The 20,215-nt window shown below is 40.9% G+C and overlaps 1 protein-coding gene across 1 annotated transcript in view; it reads left to right on the plus strand.

Annotated features, from left to right (window-relative positions):
- Window positions 1–15,206, plus strand: part of tsc22d2 (TSC22 domain family 2) — a 32,949-nt gene extending 17,743 nt beyond the window's left edge. The window contains exons 2-4 of the mRNA XM_070908874.1: window positions 988–1,059; window positions 12,821–12,872; window positions 13,370–15,206. Of these exons, the coding sequence (XP_070764975.1) occupies window positions 988–1,059; window positions 12,821–12,872; window positions 13,370–13,651 (406 nt within the window). The 3' untranslated portion in view covers window positions 13,652–15,206. The remainder of the gene's footprint in view (window positions 1–987; window positions 1,060–12,820; window positions 12,873–13,369) is intronic.
- The last annotated feature ends 5,009 nt before the right edge of the window (window positions 15,207–20,215 follow it).

Genomic DNA, 20,215 nt, shown 5'->3' on the forward strand with positions numbered 1-20,215 from the left:
AGTCGAATAACAATAAAAATAAGTTGAAACTGCAGTTGAAATAGAAGAGCTGAAAGAAGTTGAAATATCAGCCAAAGGTTGTAGATCTTATAGTCAGGCAATAACCAAAAGAAGAGAAAATGTCATCGGCCTAAAACTACACGAACATTTTCACTTGAAAATACATTTTTGTAGTCAAGCTTATTGTGTTTTGAATTCAAACATCAGGGACTGAGATTTGTCGCCGGGTTAAATTATGAACTTGGTGTATCATTAACATCCTGTGCTAGCAATTACCTGAATGCTGATAAATATTTTATTTGGTTTGTAATTTTATCTACCCTCAGCCTCTGTGTCAGAAAAACTGCCCTGTTTGAAGTTCACTTTCTACTCTACAAATCGGTCAAGAGTGTTAATAGGTGATGGGAGACGACAAAGTCTTCCTGTCCAGATCATCCCTGATTGGTGGTGACCTTTGACATTGTTTACAGGAGATGAACAACTTCACACAAAACCATATTATTAAAAATGTGTTAGTATGTATTGAAAAAAAGTTTCACATCTATCTAAAAAAACAAAACAAAAGCATCAGGTTGGTCTTTTCTGCATCGTGTTGACTTACATTAGACTACAGGAGGGTACAAAGATGGACACTTTGTCCAATTATAAGTCTTTTTCAGCATTTTGGGCTTCTAGTTGAGGAATATATAGCCACAAGACACCTGACTGTGAAGTTAAAAATGATGCAGGATCTATGTGAACCAGTCAGAGACAGTATATGATGGGGTTTTCGGCTTGGATACAATGTGCTTGGTGCAGTCTGGGTTGTATCATCATTTCCTCTCGACCTCTCAGTGTGGTTCAGGATCCTTCCTCTACTCTCAGTCGCATTTTCTCTCCCTCTCAAAGCATGTCCCTCTCCCTCGTGTCTCCCTCTCCCAGCGGACATGTTTCCCTTCCTTTACTCATGTTTCTCCTGTCTCTGTTTCCTCCCCCATTAAAATGCAGGAACCCGTCTACTGCTTTCTACCAGGCTTTCCGGCCTTGCAGATTACGAGGGTTAAAGCCTGTCAACGATAGGTATGAGCTCGGGTGTGTTTACTTGTGTGTGTGTGTGGCCTGGACTGGCTGACTAAACCAGACCCTGCACCCCTTAAACCTCCGCTCACCTTGCAAGAAAATGTCCATTTTGACTCGACGTCTAGCTATTTATGGAGTCTTGAAGTGTAATTTTTCAATAACGGTTGTCAACAAGGTGAGACACTTTCAAGAGGAGTCTAATTTGCTGTTGATTTCTTTTTAAACAAATACTTCATAATTCGAGGTTCCCACCTGACCGCAGCTGTATTAAGTCTTTGGGCCCACAATATGCATTTTTTACACTCACTTTGCATGTTTTATTTGATTGTAAAAAAGAGCAATTATAGTTTTTCTACATTAGTTCTTCTATTCCTTACCTTTGTGGTGGATAGGCCTGGTTTAAAGAACCACTGAATTTAAAATACTTCCTTTAGACTTGGTTTAAGTGGAGAGATATAGTACTTTAAAATGATTATAAATAGCAAAATTTAATACAGAGACAAAACAAAGAATCAGTGTTCAATGAATAATTTCTACTGTTACCAGGATAAAATGCTAGAGGAAAAAAAACTAAAAGTACTGAAAAATGATCTCATGATGATTGTAGGTATTAACAAACAATTTCTGCCATCATCAACTTCATTGTTGCATTCAAAAACTTGCATGAATGAATCGTTGTTTCACTCTTTCTCCTGTTTGGAAAAAATGTTATTTTGACACCAACTACTGAATTAAATGACTTGTCAAGCTGGACATTTCAGCAGCAGCGAGTGTGTAACGCATGGAGAAAGCATGGCACTGTGGGAAGCGTCAGGGTTTCGTTTTGTGACACTTTGTGTGTCCACATTCTGCCAGTCACGAGGATCCGGTGCTCAGGTTTCTCTTGCCCCTGCGACGTGTGCAGCTCAATGCCAGGGGGTTTTAGCGCTGCAAATAGCCGATCACACTGAAATAACATGACAGAGGCTGTGTTATATAACATAATATTATATAAAGTATGTTTCTTTTAAGAACTCTAAAGGCAAAGAAATGAACAACAGAGCTCGAGCTGCACAAGTAACAGACCTGTCCTGACTGTTGGTACAAAGTGCTATCAGCTAAATCAAGTTAACCTAACTTGGCAATTCAGTGTTTTAGTCATCATGCAGTCCTCACCACAGTGAGAAACCGCTCTCACAACACAAGACGAAAATATTAGTGCAGAAACTATTAGTCGATTAATGAGAGGATTTGCTGCTTTTCTTTGTTTTTTTATCACTGTAAATTGAGTTACATTGTTTTTGGACTGTTGGTTGGAAAAAACAATCAATTTAAAATGGCTCTAGGGAATTATGTGGGGCATTTTCACTATTTTATAGACTTAACACATAATTGAGAAACAAATAAGCAGATTAATCAACAATACAAATAATCATTGGTTGCAGCCTGAGGAAATCTAAATCAAAATTCACCTATAATCTATAATATAAAGGTCTTATCCAGACAGGGACTGACATTCACTGCTGTGCAAAGAAAATGCAGCTGCAAAATGATTAATGATTTAGCTAATAATCAACATTAACCAGGATCTCCAAGGTGTGTTTTCATGTTGCTGCACCGATTTCAAGCAACATGAACTATGGAATCACTTTATCTCCTCCGGCCTGTAAAAAGTTTGAAATTGGACAAAAATGGGACCAAAAAGGATTTGTACATGTAGTGAATTCACACTCATACTTTTGTTACACATACAAATACTTTTTATGCAGTTGTACTCTCCACTGGCAGTTTTGAATAACTAAAATTATTCATTTATTTAAATCCTGTTATTCTTTGTGGGCTTAGATAGAGTGCACTATTATTTTGACATTTTCATTTGCACACCTACATATTTGATTTCTGGAATTTGCCTATGATGACATGCTGTGTAGTTGTGGATTGAGCTAAGTGCTTCATTAAATGTTTCTTCATCTCACAGGTTAGGCTGCATGATCAATGGATTGTTAATTATTTTCAAACATGTGAGTACCTGTCGAGTAATGTAAGTACTATAGGAACATGAATGCCAATTGGTTTTGACTTGGAAGTGAATGTGCCCATGGTTTATTGGTGGTTTGCGTTAGTCACAGCCACTTTCTGTTCCCATGTGCTGTCCAAATGAAGGCTGTTTGAGATCTTGACTCTTTGCCATAGATATTTAATTGACGACGGCAAACAAACTTTGGAGTTCAGATGGCAGCGCGTTTTTCCTTCAAGTCCTTTTATGACAAACGTGGTTGACTTGTCAAGTCATGAAATTGTATGATAATGTCTGATCAAAGAACGCCAAGGCAGCAATTCCCAGTTTGGGTGTAAGGACATAGAGACTCTCTGGGGAGCCCCAGGGCATTCACAGGACAATTTGAGTAATTTAAATTTTTGTCTTTTACTTAATAAGCCAAAATTGAGCACAGTGGGGACAGCGTGTGATGTTTGTTCTAGCTAGAAGATCCACTCAGCTCGATTTTTTCCTACCTATACCTTTTCAGCCCGTGGTACTGGAACAAAACTGGTGTCTCATCTAAATGAATCCTATGATCAAATTTTATATTTGGCAGCACTTGAAATAAGTATTTTTCAAAAACCTTGCTGTAAAGGGACTGATGCTCATGTATGTTAAATTTCTAACAGTGTGACTGTGGTTTATTATTTGACAGTTGTGATCAAAGAGATTAGTCACATGTATTATTTTATTTAATTAACATAGATCACTGCTTGGTAAATGGCAGGTGAGCATGAGATGTACCAATGTCCATATGACAGTATTCTTCTTCCAATTGGTTCAGATGAGACGTGGATGTTGCAATAAAACAACAGTAGTGGTTGAGCAGGTAGTGTAGCATTGTGGCTGGCAAAAGATTCAGCTCTTCTGTTTGTTCCCCATCCAGCTCATGTTTGCCTGTGGGCTCTGACTAACACTTTTATTCAAAACTTTTCAACTAACCGCAGGTAAAGCTGAGGGAGCCGGCTCTCCTGCAGGGTCGGACTTGTTGGAAGTGAAGGGGGGGATTGCAAAAAAACAGTCTGAGGGCATAAAGGAGCATTCCTGAAAGTGATTGCTTTGTGAAATATTTAAAACCTCTGCTGGGCAGTGTGCCCCCACATCACTGGTGTTTTTGGTGCAAGTTTCTACTACGTTGTGGGCATCAAGACATGCGTGCCTGTTTTTCTTTACAATGCCACATCTGCTGCAGCTCTGTTGGCTCAAATAAGCATCAAAAAGATTGAGCTTGTGAAATATGCTCTGACCAGGGATTGTATATCACTCCTGTAAAACTGTGACGGTTTGCATGAGTTTGTGAATGTGTAGAGGATATTTGTAGTTGTAGAAACATGTTGAATGTCTAAATAAAATAGCAAAATATTTATTGCAACAGTGAGACATCTGGGAACAGATTCAAAGCAGAAAGTGCAAGTTAAGTTTAAAAAAAGTACATCTAAAATGTAAAAAGCGCAAGTTCACAGTTTTCCGCTTTGAGTTTGTACACAAATGTTTATGGTTTTTCTTTGTCTAACCTCACCAATGATATTAGAGCTGCAACAATTTGTTGATTCATTTATTATAAATTAGACAGCCATTCTGATAATTTGTCGTTTTGAGTGAAATAAAATGTGAGTATTTTATTTCTTTTATTTCTTTTATGATAGTAAACTGAATATCTTTGTCTTTTGGACTGTTGGTCAGGAAGTTGTGATGGGCATTTTCAACACTTTCTGACATTTTATAGACCAAACCATTAATCCATTATTTAAGATTAGCATTGCAGCCCCAGTTGATATGCTTTATGCATTTTTTCTACACATCCATTGCCATGCAGACTTTTTTTCACAGGTTTACAAAGGGTGATATGCAAGCACAGGTTTTGAAATTATTTCATTTCACAAGCTCAAAATGTCCTTGTCCCATATTTGATCCCATACGGCTCTGCTTTAGCAACAGCTCGTCTTTCAACTGCAACAAGTGAGAGATTAATTTATTTTAGCCTCTGCATTTGTAAACATTCCAGGAAAGCGATTTGTTGGTCTGCTGAATGGAGCCATTGTGAGGCTGTGATTGGTCCCAAGTAAAGCAGCAGCAGCTCTTTTACTGCCCTCAGTCCACAATGATCAACTTTATGATTATGCACAATAAAGAAAAGACAGATTTATGTTCCGGCCGAGCACACCTGATCAGCGGCCCCCACACTCAGCCACTGAGAGTTATGTGGTCCAGACCAGGTATGCGGCTACTGTTTATGACACAGAAACAAACATTTCATTATTGGGACGAGGAGGAGAGTTGAACGTGGGAAAGCTGCAGTTTCACTCTTCATGTGCTGATAGGAACGAACTGCACCAGTTATTTTATAAAATTATGGTAAAATATCTCTGGTTTATTCAACATCTGTTAATGGATTTTCTCCAAATACGCCTTTTTTTTTTGGCACAGACTCAGTTCGAATCACCGTCCCTCCATACAAATGAAAAACACACACACAAAAACACACTTTGTAATTGCTAACAGACTGTGGAGCATATCCTCAGAGGACTTAGCCCAATTCAATGTCAAGGTCTTTCTTAGAGGCACATACAACCGTAAGTACATCATTTTGAACGGATTACTTGGCGGTTGAACAGGAGCCCCCCTCCCCTACAGCGAAATCACTAACTGCAGAGCCTTGATGGACATGACGGGACTTGACATCGTGCAGAGCTCTGATCTCAAAAAAGCCTTTTTAGATGCAGGGATGAATTGATGGATGGAGATCATAACCATCAGAGATTTTTACCGCTTACGTAACAGACCTCCATGTCTCAAAGAGGGCACTATACGAGGGTAACATTTTCATCGTGTCAATTTATCTTTGGAAAGTGTGCTGACATTTGACCTTTATTTATCCAGGAAAGCTTTGCGGAGCACACATGCCTCCTTTTATGCATCGTCTTGCTTCATACTCAGTCAGTTAAAGGCATTCACACCTGAGAGATACCTAATATAAGCATAGGCGTCTACTGTTCACTGTTCAAACGTCCCCTCCTTAGAGGGTCAAATGCTGCGCTAATAGGCACCCGAATAGTTGATCAAGAAGGGGGAGTGAGTTACACATTTCACCTCTAACTCAATTTCAATTTCAAACAGTCTGGCCACAATCCCTTTTCTAATCTTTAAGATAACTTTTAAGTCATATCTCTGCTGTGTATTGTCAAGTCATGATTGAAGCTCAAGCTGTGCAGACAGAAGCCAGAGTGAAAGACAATGGCTGAGACACGTATCAGGCCCAGTGTTTATGCAGCATAGTGCCTAATGACATTAGTCTGACCCAAACCCTGCACTTCAGAGAGGAAGCACAAATGAGGCAAAGTCCTTGATCCTGTGATAACCGCTGTGCTGCTTACAGGAGCTCGTTAACGGTGAGGTGCCAGGATTTTCCCATTAAAGCCTCGGGAGTGACACTATTACTTTTAACACATTCCAGTGGGGTCTTAGTCCACATTGAGCCAAACAAGTGGCACAGGCCCAAATCACTCAAAGAAAAAACTAGTGAAATATGATATCGAGGCACATGGTGCATGCTGAAGATCTGGTTTTAGTTGAACACTGTTTTGGCAGTGATTATTTAAGGCTGGGGGTCCCATGTCCTGGATCCCCCACTGGAGTTTGATGGTCACATTACACTGTGGCTCTTTATCATTTCTTTGGGAGCTGAAGGGGTGGCTCAGCAGCCATTAACAAACATCCCTGCTGGCAGTTATTTTAGCCTCTAGCCAGGCTAAAATAACGAGGCCTTCCACAACCCGTTGAAATTAACGCTGATGATCCGCTGTCTCAAGAATTCAGATCTTATCATTGCCTCTATTAAGCTCCCGAGGGCCTTGATTCCTTCTCATGCTCCCTGATGTCCGGTTCATCAACCAAGTCGTCTGCTGGATGTGTCCACGTCTTTAAGGAGTACTGGCTGGTGGGCTCTGAGTACGTCACACAGGGACATATGCAGGTCAAGATGTTTGTGCACAAGTCTGGGGGTTATGTAACAGGCGAGGGTGCGAGCGAGACAGTCTATTTACGAGGAAGCTCGGTGACAGCAGACACACCTACTCATGACTCTGATTTAGTGCTGGAAAAATAAAACCTTCTCCAGACAATTATTCTGTTTAGTCTCCATTGTGTCATTTGGACCACCCTTCATGTAGACGACACGTCCCAACAATACAGCATCCGAAAAATCCACCATGTTCAGAGGCACATATTAACATACTTCCAGCATCCTGCAATTGTCACCATTGTTTGAAGCTTTATGCTGCAATGAGGACAGAAGCAGCTAGTCAGGATTCTTTGTTTTGTGACTATGTCGTTTCAAGTGTGCATCACCAGATACCGGGTGTATTGTGTAACTAATTGTGTTTCTCCGTTTTAATATTCAGGTTTCAGGTTATTTGTTTAGATCATGATGAGCATGTTGATGGCATGTAGGTTTCTAGTCTCGCTATGCAAATTGACATTTTACTCACACCTACTGCAAAGGATGTATATATAGATATAGATATATAATGAAACCAGATATGCTACTTCTGACAAAATAGTGGCACTTGACAGAAGAGACATACTTCTAACATAAGTTCATCTCTGCTAAAAATGTTTAAATGTTTGTTTTATAAGTGTTTTTTGTCTTTTTTTTTTTCTTTTCTGTGGACAACTGGTTGTGAGTGCTGCCATGATCTCATTTATCTAACTAGATAGGGGTAGATAGGGCTCACAGTTCCCCGTAGAGAACGCCCTCTTGCAAAAATACTGGTCTCTTTGTTTTCAGAGAGGGTGATCATTAGTTGAGTGTTGAGGGGCCGGCTCGGTTGCTTTGCATGGTCATGCAGTTGTCTTGACCTCCTCGGTAAGTCAAAATTGAGAAGCCACTTTCAGTTTTCTGAACCTCTCACAAAACATGCCACATTTCCATGTTCATTTATTCAACTTCTGGCCAACACTACAGAGCGAGTTCGTGACGGTATCAAGAGCCTCACTTGCTAGATCACAACTACAAATGTTGATGAACACAAGGGTCAGAGCTGTGATCACAGTACTCCTGTGACCGTTGAATGATTTTGACTCAAACAGAAATAATGAGAGATAATATTTCTGAAATGATATTGTTGTTTGAGCTAGCTTGTAAAATGACCTGGGTATATGGAAGCTTCTAGTTGATTTCTGCCATGACAATGAATTAATTGTGATAATTTAGGAAAGATGTGACTGAACTGCTCTTGCCGGAGGCTGCTCTGTGCATTTTCACTGAGGTTTTGTGTCACAACTAATTGGAGCCTCTGCTGACATCATCTGGCGAAGCAGCTGAACTGCATCTTTCAAAGCAAACGGGTCGTCAGTGAGCGCACTCCTCTGTTGTTACAGCCCCCACCCTCCAGCTATTGTTTTGAAATACACTTGCCGAGGGGGGAGGGTGACGGGGGGGTTATCACCGAAAGGCTGAGGTCTAATTTATTCAGCTGCCTCCCCCCACTGTGAGTGTTTGTATGCTTTGCAACAGGGACGTGTGCCGGTGCATCTGTGCCCTAATGGAGAACACATTGAATTTCTGATGGTATCATGTGATAAACCCAGAGAAATGGAGGAGACCACACTTTGCTGCTGCACGTGGTCAGACTCAAGTCATATTTACCTTTAGGGCATTCAGTTCACATCTTTCTCCGGAGCAGTTTACAAGTGTGTGAGCAGGTAGGAGAAATGCTGATGATGGAAAAGCTCACTTTAGTCGCTATCAAACCCCAAAACACTTGTGGTTACAGGACTATTTTGATAATTGGTCCTTGAAGACCTTGACTGTGTGTTGTCACAGCAGGACGGCGGCTCTGACACAGATGTCTCGGTTTAGAGGCGCTGGCCTCGGGTCCGGAGGTGTCCGGAGTTGGAATGTGCTGCCTTGTGGTCCCGGAGACTTTGTTTGGTGGGGACGAGTGCATGTGTGCGATGCTGCAGTCTGCAGGGAAGGAAGGCCCATGTTGAGGTTAACACAGCAAGTGGTCCTTATATAAACCGCCACATGTCTTCCTCCTTGAATAAAATGTACAGTTTGCTTTGTTTTGCTTGGACACCGAATGGCAACAAATGAGTTTAGGCTTGTTTCGTGTAACTCCTTCAGGCCAGATCTCCCAGTCACTTGAGGATCGGATCCGACCTGCGTGTCTCTTGTTTTTTATTAATACTAAAAACACATTCCAGCTCAAGCTTGTGGACATTCTTCTCTCTCATTGTCTAAGATGTGTAAATGCTCGGTTCAAAGGGAGGAATTTCTTCTCCTTGTGTTGTTTATCAGCCTTTAGATCGCACAACGGAGTGAGTCGCTCATTGTGGAATGCAGCTCATTGACCCTACTGTTATCACGTCAGTGTGGATCTGTCGTGCTGTACATCACATCCAACCCGCAGTCGAGTCATTTCACAATAATTCAGTAGAAAAATGAGCTGTTGTCTTACTTTGCCTCACATGTTTTGATCTTTGCATTGCCCCAGGAAAGACATAGAGAGGATGAAGACGTGTGCAACGCTCCATTATAAATTTGATTACTTGCAAAGCACATGAATTCACCCAGTGGATTCAACGTGACTTTCTATGGTGGTTAATTTCACTGATATTAGCTTAATTGCAATGTGAGCGATAACAACGTGTATGACATTCTCATTTGCCTTTGACTTTCCATCACTAATGTATAGTTCCTGGAAAGAAAACTAACCATCTCAATCAGCTTTTCACGCTTCTTTTTGATGTCATCTACACAGATTTAACAGTTTAACAGCTTGAAGTTGCTTTTCCTCAACACACTTGATATAGAATAATTACATTAAAAGGGCATTGGACCGTCAACACGTGGGGAAACGTGATTGAAAAATGGTTTGAAACAGCTGAATAACTCATTTGGTTGTAAAAAGCTCACTGCCAACTCAAGTGTTTAACATTTTCTACTGTAACACAAAGGAACAGGGAATACCAGACCTCTTTGCCAGCACATGCAAAACACTGCCTCCTTTTTAATGAACGTTTAGCCTTTGAATAAATCACACAGTGCCACTGGAGTTGCAGTGTATCATTTATTTGGCAGTGAATAATGTAACTGGCACACACGAGTCTTCCTTGGAGTAAATTAAGTGGAAAGAGGAGGGAGAGGCTGAACCCCGCCCCCTTGTTTTCTCACCATGTGACTGAGCGTGGCTTTTAAAGACACACTCTGCTCATACTCAAACAAGAGGCATCCGTGTTTCAACACTCAGCGGAGTTGAACTTCAGACAAACTTTGGAGAAACGGAAACATGCGCTGCAAAATGAGCTACAGTCTGCCCTGCTCGCCGGGAACCTCTCCGACATATTCAGGACGTTTGATGTCCTACAGGTCAAGATGCGTCAGGTAATGGGCTTTAGTGTACAGTTTATTGTCTGGTTAGTTAACTTTCAGATGTCCCGTGTGCGTCTAACAATCGTTGGGTGTATTGTCCTTCTCTTGGTCTGCGTACTTTGTTTTATTTCTGCCTTTAGGATCCATATTTTAGGTGCTACTGCCTCCAACACACTCTATTTAACTAGATCACTTGGTGGCATACTCCCGCTGTGCCAGACTCTTGTTCTTCTTTATATGTATTTAACTCTCACACATGTGCAGCTGAGTGTTTCATGCCATCTTGGACATGGTTGAAATGTAATCTGCTCATTGGCATGTCCTCTCGCTCTGTGCCCCGCATGCAGCAAGTATTTTGCCATCAGCTGTTTGGTATGCAGGCCACTCTCTGGTCTCTGGTTGTGGCATACCGACATGTTTTCCCTGAAGTGTGGCATCTGTTTGGTGTTTGTAGTACGCGTCCTCCTCCCGGGGCGCTGTACGTGCGCTCCAGCACGCAGGACAATACATGTCTGGATGGAGCAATGAAGCTCCATATGATATTGTTGGTCACAGTGTGGTGATGTGTAATGCTGACTTTTTTAATATAGTAATTTAAATTAAACTACATTGAGTTTTAACTGTGGATTTTCCCCAGTTGTCTCTACAGTCAACATCACATTAAGACGCACGAAACCTCTTTTATTCATCAAAAGACTCCAACACGTGAATATATTTCACATAATTATATTATATTAATTTTGCTGTTGTCTTCCATGACTGTAACGTTCGTGTGTTAAAGATGGGTCGGCCCAGGAAAGACCCGTTTCGCCGCTTTTTGAGCAGCCTATTACAGCGCGGTGTATATCTCAGTAACGTGTTTTCTCACTTGACATGTATCACAAATGAGTTTTAACTCCTTCAAACGTTATTCGATGCTTTCTGCACATCATGCTCCCTCTGAACCTCCCAGCGCACCGTCTAGCGGCACGAAAACGCGTCGGTCCTTCTTTTTGTTGTTGCGTCCACATCCGAGCAGGGCGGTGATTGTGCAGGACGGCGTTATCGGTTGAGACGGATAAAGATCCTTTTGTGTGTTTCTTTGTCTTTCTTTCCTTGAGCTAAACCCTCAAACTTGGCATCGTTTTGTTGTACGACGATCTTGTGTGTGTGTGAAGTTGATCGTCTTTTATGTGGGGGGGGGGCGGGGGGGGGGGGGGTTGCGGGTGATATGAACGTGTTAAAGTGGGATGCACACATAGTGTAGAAGCGGCGTGGATGCTTCACATTTCGCCGGAACATGATGAAAACGTGTTTTTACAGAGAGTGGAGAAGAATGGGATTTTACAGCTCATGTAAACTGATCGCTGATGGCGACATCAGCCGCACCTGGAACACAACTCCTGCAGGAGAGGAGCCTGACCCCCATCTGTAATGTTGTCATTACTGTGGAGTCATGCATAGATAAAAGCTGATATTGTTATTTGTATTTAAACAGTCTGCAGGAGCATTAAGATTTAATATTCTAATGAAATGTGTTGGACAAACAACACTTCTTCAGCACGTTTTCACTTCATTTTAAAACGTTTTAAAATCCTTTTATCATAAGATCTTATTTTTCATTGTCTGGTATGTGTATGTGATCCATCTCTGATTCATGCATGACGGTCTTGAGTTGGACACCTGGTTTTACTGATGAAAGACCTCATGTGAGGTACTTTCTTAATGGAAATTTACATGTGGCCAAGTTTATTTGTTTTCACAAGTAAGAAAAATGGAAGCCAAAGGTACTTCCAGTATATTGACATTATATTTCCTGAACTTGGAGGATTGTGTGGCTTAATGCAGAAATGTCTGTACAGAAAATGTAGGTGTAAGGTCAGAGTTGTGAAGTAGTATTGAAATGTAACTATTTCCCACTTGCTGGAGATCATTGGAGCCTTTGTTCTGTTCAGGAGCTGATGACTGGTTGCATGGTGGAGAGACATCTTAACCCCCCCACCCTCATGCTTTTTCATGTAAATCTCTGGTATGGTGATAAGCATAGTCTGACCCGAATGTTTTTAAAACAGCACCATCTTTGTAACATCCCTCTTGGCTTTAATAACACTGAACAGAGGCTCTCTGTAGGTTTTGACAGTGTTCATATGTCAGTTTCTGTAAAGTGCACTAAAAATAGTACATGTTTTGTGTTTTTGAAAAATGATTACATCTCATATCTGTTCATCTCATTCTTTGGAAACTGAGTTGACTGTTACACCGGAAGTACCAGTGAAATCCCCTGAGGTCATGTCACTGTTGTACCTGATTTGTCAGTGAGTGTGAAAGAGCCGATAGCAATCTAAAGCACATATCTTGTGGTAACTCTTTCTCTCTTCTCTCTACAGTGCGTCTGGTGCCAGCGTCGTCGCCATTGATAACAAGATTGAGCAGGCAATGGTGAGTTTTCCACATATGTAATGTAGTGTTAAATGTGGTCAGATGACGCACATACTCTGCAAGCATGTACAGTGACTTGTTTCATGAGTCTTAACTGCAGACACTAAGTGACACAACTCTCGGAGACGATGAACAGAAAAACTCACTTGGAGAGACATTTAATGTAATAATCCATGGTAAATTCCCCATTATATTCAGCTCATGAAATCTTATGCATTTCCTGTTCTGAACAAAGAGCTTTCTTAGGAAAAAAAAACAGAAAATCAAACAAAATATTTAGCATCTCAGTTTGATTGACAGATGACCTCTTGAAAATGCTGTTGCGAAAACCCCCACAGCAAAGACACCTCAGCGCTCCGAGATGACACATGTCCTTTTCCTTTGTTTGAGGATGGAATCTGCTGTGTTTAAAAACTATTTATGGTCTTTTTTTCTTTAGTGTTATTTTGTGTGCTAATTTGAATTTCCCTTTTTCTTGTCCTCTTGCTCTTTCTCAGGACTTGGTGAAGAGCCACCTGATGTATGCTGTTCGCGAAGAGGTGGAGGTGTTGAAGGAGCACATCAAGGAGCTGTACGAGAGGAACTCGGTGTTGGAGCGCGAGAACGCCGTGCTGAAGTCGCTGGCCAACACGGAGCAGCTCGGTCAGCTCAGCCAGGCCAGCAGCACATCGCCGCCGCTGCAGCAGCAACACCAACTCGTCACAAACAACAACACCCCCTCGGCTCACCACGAGGGGAGTCCGAGTGTCCCTCAGCAGCCCAACATCACCTCGGCGTGATCCCCCTACCCCCAATACACACGCTCAAACACACACCTCCCACGGACAGGAGTGGAATATCCTGTTAGTAAAGACAACAACTGCTACCGTCCCCTTAGCTCCATAAAGCAAAAGGCTCGGCTCTGCGTTCAGTGTGCTCCATTTGAGGAAAAATCAACAACAGCGACATCTTTGTTTGCCACCAAGAGCCATGCTTCTGTGTGTGCACGCTGCTGTCACTGGGCCCTTCACATTATTAAGACATTTACCACCCCTTAAAGTCTTATTCTGTCCCCGTGGTTGGCTGCAAGAAAGCTGAAAAAGGAGGGGCAGGGTAGCCGGTGCACACCATCAAACTGCATGCTGTTCTTGTGCAGGAGACGGGAGGGGGAGGGGGGGGGGTCAAAGGGCACAGAGAGCTCGATTTGTTGGGGCAACAAGTGGCGGAAGAGGGCGGTGCAACCCCTGTGAGGGGCCAGTGTGGTGACAAGGGTCCTGTAACATCTAGCAGGGACTGTCCTCCCAGCATCCCCACCCCACATCACTCCAGGGCTGGAAGAGGCCAGAGAGCCGAGGGAGAAGTGGGGGGAGAGGATTCGTCCTCCCTGAGGGGAGGAGGACGCCGGCGGGCGCCTTGGCTTCAGCGGAGCGAGTCGAGAGCCTCGGCTTGTTATATGCTGCAACAAAAGCTTGTGTTGTTTTCTCAGAGCCACCATACTTTGACATGAATCATAATACTTTTTCATTAGTTCAGTTTTAGTATTTGCATTTATTTATTTCAGGGCTGCTATTTTCATAATGTAAATGAACAATGTCATGGAGATACTTATTAAAAACAAAAAAGAAACCTTTTCTCTTTGGTCTTGGTATTTTAGAATCTGTCAGGTATTAAATTTGGTAGATCTCCGTAAGTAGGCAATAAGTTCCATAACAGAAATTCTTCTTCTCATGAAATAGTGCTAACACTAAAGCCGAGCTTACGTTAGGTGAAATCCAGGTTGAATGTATATTTTGTAAAGTATTAAGAGCAAGGAGGGTTTGTACAGGAGAGCGCCTGTTGTTAAGATGTGATGGGATGTTTAGATAAAGAAAACGATTAATTTACTTTTTCTAGACTTTCTCTGTCAAAACAAAAAAAAACAAATTAATTAGGGGGTTTGGTTGGGGGGGATGAAAAGCTGTGAAAATTGTTCAACCTACTTTATAACCAAAGACGCAAAGCTGTGTAAGTCTTTTCTCCCCTTTTTTTAAATGCACATTCATACTTTTTTTTTTCTACTCTCTCCTTCGCTGTGTTTTTTTGCTTTGTTTTTTGTCACTGTTTCGCATGTTCTGCATGATCTATAATCAAACCACTTTCTTACCTCATGTTTTTATCCAGCACTTATTTTTCTGTTGAGTTGTCAGTCTGTGAATGATTGTTAAAGGATTTATTAAAGAGAAAGGGAACAATGGGGCAGAGAGGGTGGAGTAAGTGGTTGAGGGTAAGGATTTAATAAAAAAATTAATTAAAAGAGGATGGAATGGTGGATGTATCTGTCGGATGGAGGAAAGGGCCTTGTGCACAAAACAGTAGTCAGAAAAAGAGCCATCTTTTTTTTTTTTTTTCTCTCATGTAAATGCTGTTGACTTTCATATGCAGAGAAAATGTTTTGTTACATTGCAGATTTTAATGTATTTAATGAATGCAGCATTTAGATTTCGATTGTAGTGTACCAACACTTTGCTTACAAAGGAAAAAAAAAGTAACAACTAGACAACAATATCCGCAAACACAATGGAAACTATTAAACATTTCACACTTTAAAGCTGGAGCCCAGTCGATTGTGTGTGTGTGTGAGCATATTATGGGATGTCCCGTCTGTGTCTTTTGTGCCTCCTGTGCCGTCGTCTGCTGTCGTCAGGCGATCCGGTTTCTTTCTCTGTGGCTTAGAACCAAAATGCTTGGTAATTGTACAATCAGTCATCTTTCTACATCTACAGGATGGACTCTTTGATTTCCTTTTTTTTTTTTTGTTTTTCTTTTGCAAATGGGCTTATTTCTTCCCTCCTTTAGAGTTTTTGTTTCTGTTTTTCTTTCGTTTGAAGGAGATGCCGTGTACATGCCAAGTGTACTGTATGAAAGTGATCACTGAGCCTTGGAGAAAATATCTTAACAATGCCCTTGTAATGTGCTGTTCAGACAATTTTAGTTTTCAGTCAAAAATAAATTACTGTTTTATTAAGAGAATGTCTTCATGGTGTTTCTTATTCCCTAGCCCACTCATATGAATATGGGTTCACAACATACTGAACATTTTTCTTTAGTCACGGATGATTTCTTTTCTTTTAAAACATGCACATATATTTAAATTAATTGGAATATTTTAAGCATTTCTGGCAAACAGGGTTGATATCTTCACAACAAGTAAACAGGTGTAGTCATACAAGAGTGACAATGAGGACATGTTTTACAGAATAATAAATACTTGAGTGGTCCTTACAAGGCCTTTTTCACAGCAGACATTTTATACTAAGTACAGGTGTTACTAATAACATTAACAACGATTTTGTTCAGTTCAAGTGTCCCAGTGAACCAGCATGAACAATACCAGGACCCTGAAACTGAAGCAGTTAAATGGAATTCAGCCATTGTTATTTTTATTATTTACGCCCAAGCTTTTTCTACTGTGAAAAGTCAAAATGTCTTCTGTGAAAAAACGCCAATAATTCAGTCCTGTGCAAGTCAACAAAGTTTCCTTTTGGAGTGATTTCTTTGCCCCCTCAAGTAGGGAAAGAAAAGAGTCCCACATGTTTTAGAACTGAAGTGGCTTGTCCTTCAAAATAAAGGTGTCCATGTGCATGAAGTCCAGAGTAGATTTGATCCATTGTGTTAGAAAGGGGGGATGTTCAGACATCCTTTGTGAAAGTATGCACTGTCTATCAGATAACAGAAGAACGTTAAGCAACTGACCTTTGACGGATTGAGAGAAAGCGGTGGGAAAATCCCCAGGACAAGAGTTATTCCAAGTAATTTATTAATTTCCTGGAGAACATCTGACCAAAATAAAGATATACAGTACAACGCTAATCATGTCCACATTCAGTCTTAAATTTAGAACAGGATTTAGACATTTTGGGATTCATTTTATAACATTTCACTTGGGTGATATGAAGTCTGCTGAATGTTTTATTTTGCATTGTATTTCAAGAACTTTCAAGATCAAAATAAATATTTCAGAAGTGACAAATGGTGTAAATCAAATGTAGCACAATCGATATGAAAGGATAAATAAAGCAGACAGGATAAGAACAATAAATGAGGAAAACTAAAATAAAAATTGATACATAAAATTAATAAATGCAATAAAATAAAGTCAGTCTGGATTCTAACGTTTTCAAAAATGCAATTATAACATTTAATTGTGTGTATACTCCTTTTGTTTTTCTGTAATTTTAGAGAGTCGATCAAATATGTGAAAGCTTCAAGGACAAAGTGTAAACATTCTTCTAGAAAAACGACATTTGTGAAGTAAAATAAAAACACTGAATTCACAACATTTTCATTAAGATTAATTTTGTGGTCTTTACATTAAAATGTTTGTATCACACATTAAACTCAAAGCTTTGTTGTGTGTATGATGTTCAAAATGGCAATAAAAATCGGACCCAAAAATACTATGCAGTATGTCTATGATGTCAACATAGAAACATCAGCAACTTTCCAAGTAGTTGAGTCACAATCCTACCACCTTCTTGCAAGCAGAGCAAGACTGACTAACCCCACTGACCCTTTAAAATACACTCTTTCTCTCTAAAGGCCTCTGTCTTCATAACCTGCATCAGTTTTATACTCCTCATGGATACCATGAACATTTTTCCCTGTAATCTTAAAGTTACAAATTTGCTGTCAAATTCAAAATGGGAATAAAATGAGAAGAAAAAGTTTTCCTTAAAACTTCCTCTGAATGTTTCAGAGTTTGGTCAGCAGGGTGTTGCACTTATTTGCCCTTTGCAGAAGTAAACACCAGCTTTCCTGGTTTCTATGTTTACAGAATCAGAATCAGAATCAGAATCAGAATCAGAAACTGTTTATTGCCAAGTAACATACATTACAAGGAATTTGCTGTGGTCTGAAGGTGCTATTGTTTTGATAACAAATAAGTAGAATATAAAAGCTAAAATAAGAATAATAATAAAAATAAAAATAAAAAAAAAATAAAAAATTAGATAAGATAAATAACAACAGTGCAGTGACCAGAATAAAGTAAAGTGTCCAGATAAAGTGTCCAGTAGGGGGTGGGTGCGTTAATGTAACGCAGTGGGGACAGGGGTGATGTACGTTAATATAACGTATAGCTTGTGTTTGTGTTCTGGGGGGGGGTCAGTGAGAGTTTGTCAGGTTGACTGCAGAGGGGAAGAAACTGTTTTTGTGGCGGGAGGTTTTGGTCCTGATGGACCGCAGCCTCCTGCCAGAGGGGAGGGGGTCGAACAGATGGTGTCCGGGGTGGGAGGGGTCGGCAGCGATCTTCCCTGCTCTCCTCAGGGTCCTGGAGGAGTACAGGTCCTGAAGAGATGGAAGGTTGCAGCCGATCACCCTCTCTGCAGAGCGGATGATACGCTGCAGTCTGCGTCTGTCCTTGGTGGAGGCAGCAGCGTACCAGACGGTGATGGAGGAGGTGAGGATGGACTCTATGATGGCAGTGTAGAAGTGAACCAGCATTTTTTGTGGCAGGTTAAACTTCCTCAGCTGCCTCAGGAAGTACATCCTCTGTTGGGCTTTCTTGATGACGGAGCTGATGTTCAGCTCCCACCGGAGGTCCTGGCTGATGATGGAGCCCAGGAAACGGAAGGACTCCACAGTGTCCACTGCAGAGTCACACAGGGTGATGGGGGCGGGTGGGGCTGCGCTCTTCCTGAAGTCAACAACCATCTCCACTGGTGCCACCATGTGGATCCAATTTCCCTTTGGGAGTTTTACAAAGTTCACCAGTAATCTGATCAACTATCATTTGGCCCTAAGAAAGATGGAACGGTCCTTCTGGCTCCGTTTTACCACAGTAACCCTGATATCTTTGGTTGACTTTTAGATTTTTGTTTGATCTCAATTTTGTTTTATCATGTCAAGAATCTTGTTAAAAAGCTTTTTCTCTCTGTCGAATATTACACTCCCTGCCTGGGAACAATGAAACCTTGTGTTGTATAACATGAACAAAAGGGACTTCAGAAACTGTGTCACTCATTAATGGATTTTGTATGACTTGAATTCATCCTTCAGGCTAAATAAAGGATTTTCTGAGTGTATTCTGCACCACACTTCTTTCCCTGTGTTGTATATGCTACTTGCCACATATTTGCTAAACCTTCTGAAAGCAGTTTTGACTTTCTTGCTGCATGGGACCAAATTACATCATCAATTTTCCTCCATGAAGGAATAACATAAAAAAGCAAACTACAAGGCTACAACTGGCACATTGTTGCAAACTAAAAAACTGGATCAACCAGCCTCTGCGTCACCGTGACAGCTTCTCCTTTTCACCTACTTTCCACTCATCATGTGTGTTCATGCCGCAGCAGGTCACAGCTCTGAGTCACAGCGGCTCATCCACAGTTGTGGTAAGGACGGGGTGTGTTTCCTACGTCACTGTGAGCAAATACAGTTAAGTAAATGCAAGACCATGAATGAGTGAAAACTGGAATTAACGTTTCCTGTAACTATATTGTCAACTTGTCCTGACATATCCTGACTCCTGATTCGTATTAAATACGTGTCAGGAGTCACGTAAGCACATTCACCAGAATATATTGTGTGTATTATGCAGTGGTGGAAAGTGGATTTATTCAAGCTCTGTACTTAAATACAATTTTGAGGTACTTGTACAAAGCAAGATGCCATTTACATGCTAATGCATCAATAACAATGATGAATTGATTACACTCTGAAAGGGGCCGTTCTGCAATACATCTGTACTTTTACTTGCAAGTATTTTTACATTGTGATATTACTATGTTTACTTAAGTAAAGGATCTGAATACGTATTATGAGATAGGAATTAGCAAAACCATCTAGATAAAGACATTAAAACGTTGCTTTAAGGGTTTATTCATGTATTAGTTTTGCCCTTTCGAAACTCATCACTTTTTTGTCTTAGAAATGGCCTGAAAAATTGTTTGCAAGCCTAATTTGAACATTTCTTCCCAGAGAGATATACAGCTACGCTCTAGGTGCCTCTGTATTTTCACATATTTTCAGAGAGTAAGGAAATAAGATCACACCCCCCCCCCCCCCTGCAAAATGTTCACTAGTAATAATTGTGCAATTCTCTTGTCTCAGCAGCACCTAACAGTTTCAAAGAAGCTCAAGTGTCATTTAATGTCACACAGCACAGGGAAAGGAAGTCTTATGTAATCCCAGTGGTGATTGGTGCTTCCCCAGAACTCCTCACATTATGTGTGTGTGTGTGTGTGTGTGTGTGTGTGTGTGTGTGTGTGTGTGTGTGAGAGTGTGTGTTTGTGTTTGTGTGTGTGTGTGTGTGTGTGCTATGCCAGGACAATTACTCACCATTCAGTCATTCGCAACCACGCCTGGCAATTATTGGGGATGAG

Source organism: Enoplosus armatus, chromosome 7 (assembly GCF_043641665.1).
Source record: "Enoplosus armatus isolate fEnoArm2 chromosome 7, fEnoArm2.hap1, whole genome shotgun sequence".
In the NCBI taxonomy this organism is placed as follows: Eukaryota; Metazoa; Chordata; class Actinopteri; order Centrarchiformes; family Enoplosidae; genus Enoplosus; species Enoplosus armatus.